The 8133-nt window shown below is 45.0% G+C and overlaps 1 protein-coding gene across 3 annotated transcripts in view; it reads right to left on the bottom strand.

Annotated features, from left to right (window-relative positions):
• Nucleotides 1-5911: 5911 nt before the first annotated feature.
• Nucleotides 5912-8133, bottom strand: part of SCUBE2 (signal peptide, CUB domain and EGF like domain containing 2) — a 128422-nt gene continuing 126200 nt past the window's right edge. For all 3 annotated transcript variants that reach the window (XM_033927874.1, XM_033927876.1, XM_033927875.1), the window contains one exon: nt 5912-7216. In XM_033927874.1, coding sequence (XP_033783765.1) covers nt 7064-7216 — 153 coding nt within the window. In that variant the 3' untranslated portion in view covers nt 5912-7063. The remainder of the gene's footprint in view (nt 7217-8133) is intronic.

Raw genomic sequence — 8133 nt, 5'->3', positions numbered from 1 at the left:
ATTCTTAAAGTCTAGCACGCTGGTGGCCTTGACCACCTGCACCGGAAGTTTGTTCCAGTGATCTACAACCCTTTCCGTGAAGAAATACTTCCTGGTGTCACCATTAAATTTCCCTCCTCTGAGTTTGAGCGGGTGCCCCCTTGTGACCGAGGGTCCCCTGGGGAAGAATATATCGCTTTCCGCCTCGACACGACCTGTGATGTCTCAATCATGTCTCCCCTTTCTCTACGCTCCTCAAGAGTGTATAGCTGTAGTTTGCCCAGTCTTTCTTCGTATGAGAGACTCTTATGTGCCTTTTCTATCCTTTTGGTTTGTCCTTCCCCCACTTGTATTGCTTTTCCTTTTGCACCTATCTTTCCCCTTTAGTGAGTCTTTTTGTTTGTCTCCCGCTGTATTTTATTGCGTTAAGACCTTTGAAGCATTTGTACAAAAACGTTTCATTTTATGTAAACCGCCTAGGTTCTTAGGCCTAGATTCACTAACTCGCCGATCCGGCCAAGTCTTGCCGGGTGACCGATTCACTAAAGAATCCCCCATGCAAATTAAGTGATCGGACACACGCCCCCACAGCGACTCCCACGGACCGCTGCAGAGCGATCGTGACGCACACGCAGACCATCCTGGATGGTCTGTAGATGCGATCTGCGCATGCGCTTGCTCTCAGGCACAAGCGAGGTCAAAATAAAGGGGGAGGGGTGGCTGCAGTTTACTTGAGTGGAATGGAACAGAACAAGGTGCATCCAACACAGAACATGCTTTTAACCCACAGGCTCGCACTGTACTACGCTTTTTGCAGAAACATTGGGAGTAATTTGGCGGCAGAGAGCAGGAGAGTCGGCAAGGACAGCTGCGACTGGTCCTCAGCAGTCGCTTCTTTTCGGATCGGCAACCCCAATCGGTGTTCCTTCTTCTGCTTAGTGAATCGCTGCCTTCCTACTTATGCAGGCAATTTCCCCTCACTTGCATGGGCGGATCGGATCGGGTGGTAGATTGATCGGCCACAAGGTTAGTGAATCAGGTCGGGGAAAAACTGCAAACTGGTCAGGACACGATCGGTGTGTTTAGTGAGTCTGGCCCTTGGGCGGTATATCAAGTACGGTTCATAGTCTGTCGTGCGCGAGACACCAGCGCGCCGACAATCCAGCGCTGAGAATTTGGCGCAAGAAGCGTGCCGTGGAAAAACTTAATTTTAAAGAGCTCCAAAGCGGGGTGTGAGTGGGGAACCCCCCCACACACACACACTTTACTGCATAGTGTTCGCGCTGCTGTGGGGGGGGGGGGGGGGTTGGAACCCTGCATTATAGAGAAAACGGAACTTTTTCCGATTTTTTGGGAAAAAGTTCCATTTTCTCTATAAGGTGGGGGGTTGCACACACCCCAACGGCAGCACAAACACGATGCAGTAAAGTGGGGGGGTTCTCTCCCCACACCCCCTGTCGGAACTCTTTAAAATGAAGTTTTCCCGCGGCCCATTTCTTTCTTGCGCTGAATTGTCAGCGCTGGCTTGTCGGTGTGCTGGTGTCTGGCGCGCGATTATCCCGTCACCATCAAGTACAATAAACTTGAACTTGCTACTATGTTTATGTGTCGAGTGGAATATGATTAGCTTTAAGCACAGTGGAATCACCCAGCTATTTTTGCATGTTCAAAAATGTTTGCACTGCAACACTACCATTATTTGAAAGGACCCCCCCCCCCCCCAACAACAGGTTACTGTCAATGATGTCGCAGTGACATAGACTTTTATTTGACGAGCGATGTCAAGAGGCTCTACCCAAAAGACGCAAACAATTGCCAAACTTAAGGAAGTGCTGCAGATGATCTGGGACAGTCTGCCACAAGGATTGATCCACAAGACTGTTAAGAACTTCCCAAGGCCTGGGAGTGACGGCGAAATTCTGACACATCGTCAATTGTATTGTTTGAATGTGTTTTAGCTCTAACATTTTTAACATGCAAAAATCACTAGGTAATGATGCTAAAATGTCAGTAACATGGTTAGCATATTTGGGTTTAAAACAAAGTTTTGGACACGTTCCTGGAGGAAAAGTCCAAAGTCTGCTATTGAGATAGACATGGGGGGAAGCCATTGCTTGCTCTGGGATCGGTAGCATGGAATGTTGCTCTTATTTGGGTTTCTGCCAGGTACTTGTGTGACCTGGATTGGCCAATGTTGGAAACAGGATGCTGGATTAGATGGACCATTGGTCTGACTCGATATGGCTATTCCTATGTCCATCAACATAGCTTAAGATAATTAAGAACATAAGAAGTTGCCCCCGCTGAGTCAGACCAGAGGTCCATCTTGCTCAGCGGTCCGCTCCCGCGGCGGCCCATCAGGCCTAGTGCCTGAACAGTGATCCCTGATTAATTTTATAACTTATCTCTAATCCCATCCCTATAATCTACAGTTTAACAGTAATATGTAAGTACAATGACTAAATTTTTGTTAAATCTTTGTTTTTATTTTATGTATGCTTTAATTGATGTAAACCGTTTAGTTTTTAGTATAAAAAGGTTTAAATAAATAAGTATGTGAAATTTTGTTCAAATTCACAGCGGTTGCTGAGAAAACAGAAAAAAACTCTAGATGGGTTACTTTTTTTTTTTTTTTTTTTTGCCTTACCCTGTACCTTGGTGTTGGAGAAGGATTTTATGTGAGCCATGGACCGCCAGAAGAACTAACAAATCAAGTCTGGAAGAGATCAAACCGGCTACGTCACTAGAAGCCCAAATAATGAGGTTACGACTGTCTTATTTTGGGCACACTGTCAGAAGAGAAAGATCATTGGAGAAGGACATCATGTTTGGGAAAACCAAAGGAATCAGGCGAAGAGGGCGACCTACAACCACATGGCTGGACATGTTGAAAACAACCATTGGAATGACGCTGGAGGACCTTAAAGGCCTAGCACAAAACTGATTTCTTTTTAGATCTGTAATTCTTCAAGTTGCTAGGACTTGAGCATGAGGCCATGGCACCTGGTACAAGCTGTGATTCAGTTTAGTTTTACATACCAATTAAAGAATGACACGGGGGCAAATTTTTCTCCATCCCCGCGGGAACTCATTTTCCCGTCCCGTCCCTGCAAGTTCTTTTCCTGTCCCTGCCTCATTCCTGCAAGCTCCGTCCTCATCTGCACAAGCCTCAAACGCTTTAAAATCATACGAAGCAACATTCTAGAGCTCAGGTTGTGATGTCATAATGCCTCATTCCACCAATGCCTAAGCTCCGTCCTCATCTGCACAAGCCTCAAACCCTTTAAAATCATAAGTAGCAACATTCTAGAGCTTAGATTGTGATGTCATAATGCCTCATTCCACCAATGCCTAAGCTCCGTCCTCATCTGCATAAGCCTCAAACCCTTTAAAATCATAAGTAGCAACATTCTAGAGCTCAGGTTGTGATGTCATAATGCCTCATTCCACCAATGCCTAAGCTCTGTCCTCATCTTCACAAGCCTCAAACCCTTTAAAATCATAATTAGCAACATTCTAGAGCTCAGATTGTGATGGCATAATGCCTCATTCCACCAATGCCTAAGCTCCATCCTCATCTGCATAAGCCTCAAACCCTTTAAAATCATAATTAGCAACATTCTAGAGCTCAGGTTGTGATGTCATAATGCCTCATTCCACCAATGCCTAAGCTCCGTCCCTCATCTGCACAAGCCTCAAACACTTTAAAATCATAAGTGTTCGAGGGTTGTGCGGTTAAGGCAGAGCTTACAGGAATGGGACAGGGACAGCGACAAAACTCATGGGGACAGGGCAGGGAAATTGAGTTCCTCAGGGGACGGGGAAAAATTTGTCCCCGTGTCATTCTCTAATACCAATAATGCTGCTGAGGCCATACTCACTAGAGCTGTTCGTAAAGCAGGTATGCTTTCTCTCTGTCTATTTGCTATTTTCTCAGGATTAAGGATTGCGTTGATTAGTAAGACATTATGTTATCACAGCTTTGTTCCGCCTACACAAATCAAATTATATTGCAACAAATTAATACCTCCGCAGCACAGCCCTGGCAGGTGTTTCCTTACTATAAGCAATGATTACAGTGCAAGGGTAAACCAGCTGCACAGTCTGTATCATTTTTCAGAGGAAGCGAACAATTACAGTCATCGGATCCAAGACCTCCGCGTCCTCCGCCAGACAGGCAGATATATGCGCTTGCTTACAATCTATAAAAATTCCTCAGCTTGCACGTAAAGGGAAGTAGCTGGAGACATCCATCCCAAAGCGTTTTAGTCTATGCTGTGCATAGTAGACCTGAGCTGGGGGGGGGAGGGGAGGGGGGCAGGATGTTTGGATCCATTCTCTGGAATGTCACTCCGTGCTGCAAGTCCTGCGCACCTTCTAATTTTACAGACTGGAGGCCACTGTGAGGAAATGGACTAGAATTTCGAGTTTTTTTGTTTTTTTTTTAAATCTTACTGTGTTACTGTTGACATTATGTCCTTTCTATAAATTAATGCAATCTGCAGTCACATGTTTGCTCATTTGCTGTCGATGAGAATGGACCATGACCTCAGAGACAAGATTATTATTATTTTGAACAAAGAAAACCAGGACGCCTAATATTTGCTCTTACTGCATTTTGCTGATAGGAGAAAAGCCTCGCAGTAACTACACCTGGTCCTATCTGATTTGATACCTTCATGGTACTCAAGATAAAGGTAGTTTATAGTAGAGAATAACACGGGGACAAATTTTTCCCCATCCCGTCCCAGCGAGTTCTTTTTCCTGTCCCTGCCCCAATTCTGCAAGTTCTGTCCTCATCTGCACAAGCCTCAAACACTTTAAAATCATACGAAGCAACATTCTAGAGCTCAGATTGTGATGTCATAATGCCTCATCCCACCAATGCCTAAGCTCAGTCCTCATCTGCACAAGCCTCAAACCCTCTAAAATCCTAAGTAGCAACATTCTAGAGCTCAGATTGTGATGTCATAATGCCTCATCCCACCAATGCCTAAGCTCCGTCCTCATCTGCACAAGCCTCAAACACTTTAAAATCACCAGTATCCGAGGCAGAGCTTTCAGGAATGGGACAGGGGACAGCGACAAAACTCATGGGGACAGGATGGGAAACTTGAGTTCCTGCGGGGACAGGGAAAAATTTGTCCCTATGTCATTCTCTAGTTTACACATGTCAAACACAAGGCCCAGGGGGCCACTCTGGACTGTTCTATGTGGCCCACTGTGACTGTGCCTGACCATGCAGCCCCAGTGCCAATGGTGCTCCAAGCACCTGAATGCGCTGCCCCTTCCCAGCGATGCTCCAAGCTCCTCACCACACTGCCTCAGTGCCCATATGCAGGCAGAAGGACCCAGTCCCAGCATAAAAGCTAGGTTGGAGCAGGACGCGCCTCACACTTGCCTGACCACGCAACTTAGCCTGTGTTTTAGATTTTGGCCCCTAAGGGGTTGAGTTTGACACCCCTGCTCTAGTTAATAGTCAAGCAGCCCTCATTGAGGTATGCCAAAGTGGAATGCAAAGGGGAGATTTCAGTAAATGTTAGGCACCGTGAGTTACCTAACCCCTTTTACAAAATCACGATAGCGGTTTTTAGCACAAGACAGTGCGCTGAATGCTCCGCGTTGCTCCAGGACACTCAGAGAGTTCCTTAGAGCATCGGGAGCAACGTGGAGCATTCAGTGCGCCAGCCTGCACTAAAAACTGCCATCACGTTGAAGGGGCAGGGGGGTGGACCACTTGGTGGGGATGGCAGCATCTCTCTGACCCCCCCCCCCCTTGCCATGCTCGCACCCTTCCTTCCCTCACCCCCCTGTACCTCTTTAAATCTTCACCAGCCCAAGCACGTCTCCAGCCTGCTGCTTGCACCAGCCTGGTCCCCCCTCTTGAAATCACTTCCTGGTCTCAGAGCCAGGAAGTGTCGTCAGAGGGAAAGCCAACGTTAGCGCAAACAGCAGGCCTTAGAAGCTGCTCACACTGGCAAACATTTCAAGAGATACGGGACGGGGGGGCACTTCCTACCCTCACTATGCCACTGCCATGATGATCCATGCTAAATTAGCACTTCGAAGAGGGTGCTCCGTGCAGAGCACTTTTTGCAGGATACTAGCATAATGCGGATCTTCACCCAGCTTTGCGTGCAATCACTTGCACTTGCTGAAACCTGGTATAAATTGGGCGCATAAATGACACTATTTATTGTTTAACATTGCACCCCAATTCCTGGAATGTCCATGCCCTTCCCCCTTTTGAGCTGCGCATGTTATAGAATAGGACGCAGGGTGGATCCATGCATAATTCCAAATGACCGCTAATTAACAGTAATTATTGATTGCTAATGGCTTATTAACTAATTTGTTTACCCACGGATCAGGGATCTGCACACTAATTTGGGTGAACTAGATGAAATCTGGAGGAAATTGCGCTGAGCATCACGCCAGCAGATAAAGACCCTATGGACCATCCTGTCTGCTCTGCCTCCACTTTCCAGTTCCTTTCTCTCCCTCACAGATCCTGTGTACTTGCCCCATGCTTTTTAGAATTCAGAAACCGTCCTTCTCTCCACCAAGAGGCTGCTCCACGTGTCCACCATCCTTTTGGCAAAGGGATTTTTCTCTCTGCGATTTCTGCCCGTGACTCCTTGTTTCAGAACACCCTTTTCATTGAAAGAGGCCCACTTTCGCCCAAGTGAAATCGCAAAGCAGCGTTTATGAAGGTGGATGCAATTGGTATTATCCACTTTTCCATCACCCAAAGGATCACTCGGCAAGGAATTCTGGAATGTTTTTGCCTGGGGCTCTCAGCGCCGCACCGCCTCTCACAATATCTGCTCAGCAGGATGCAAAACAATATCTTTGTTAAAAAAAATAGAATTCTGTTTAAGAAAATATTTACATTGTCTATAAAAGAACTCTATATAGTTATGCCAGAAATCTGTGCCCTGCGCATGAGCCAGGACTGGAGATTAAAAAATATATATATGTATATATATATACAGTCTATCAGTTCTCGTCTGAGGGGAGAAACAATCTGCACAATGGCAGAAGAACATTTCCAGGGTGTTGGGGTCCTCCTGTCCAAGCACAGTCATTTGTAAGGTCTCAGAAACCTGGAAACCTTGGCACGCAAAAGGCGAATGAAGGACCTTGGAAACATCTCTCTGGACTCCTGAGCGGTGTACTTGAAGTAATTCTGCGGATGAGCTAAGACGTCGAACAATGCCTTGATCAGCTTCTTATCCTAAAGAGAACAAGAACATTTCATTCTAAACAGAATCTGGCAAAAGACAAATCTGTGCAGCCAGAGACCAAAGCACGCTTTTTTTCTTATATATATATATATATATATATATACATTTTATTTGTAAAATTATGAGAATATTTTACCCCCTTTTACAAAACCATAGTGCTGTTTTTAGCGCCAATCATGGCGGTAACAGCTCCGACGCTCACTACAGTTACAGCTATTATATTTGATATACCGCCATTTTTAACAGAAAAGTTAAATCAATTTCGGTATTTTACTCCTTAAATACTGTGGTATACTTTATGCTAATTGGATAGTTCAAATACAAAGTGGAAACACTTCAGAGAACTCAGTGGGCTTCACGCTTTCACGTCCAGGTTCCGTTTTCAGTCACCTTTCTTCAAAAATTACACAGTCCACTATTTATTTCGGATATACCACAAATCTACAAATCTTACATAAAATAGATATATCATTAAAACAGAGAACTCTTCAAGACATACAGCACTTTTCCAAAACGTACGGTTTTTTTTTGTCAGTTGTACGTCAAGGCAAGATTCATTTACTGTAGCTTATTCCTGTGTCAAAACTCACTGAACATACATGTTGAGTTGTACAAGTAACTTAATAGATTAATTAAATGCTAATTGGCCTTAACAATCATTGCTATAATCGGTGTTCATTGACAAGAACTGGCATTGATTGGCCAGAATTCCAATCAATGATTGGCCAGAATTCCAAAGGGGGCCTGGGCCTGGCTGTGTCAGGTAGTTACGTGCATGGTTATAGACCACTAATATTAACGCGCCTGTCTACAGTTACATTTCAAGTTTCATTTTGTTTGATATACCGCAAATACAACCACAGTTAGTCTAAGAAGTTTACAATAAGAATATATTATCAAAAGAAAA

This window comes from Geotrypetes seraphini, chromosome 19 (assembly GCF_902459505.1).
Source record: "Geotrypetes seraphini chromosome 19, aGeoSer1.1, whole genome shotgun sequence".
NCBI classification, from domain to species: domain Eukaryota; kingdom Metazoa; phylum Chordata; class Amphibia; order Gymnophiona; family Dermophiidae; genus Geotrypetes; species Geotrypetes seraphini.
Note: the sequence above shows the minus strand (reverse complement) of the source record. Positions and strands in the feature narration are given on the sequence as shown.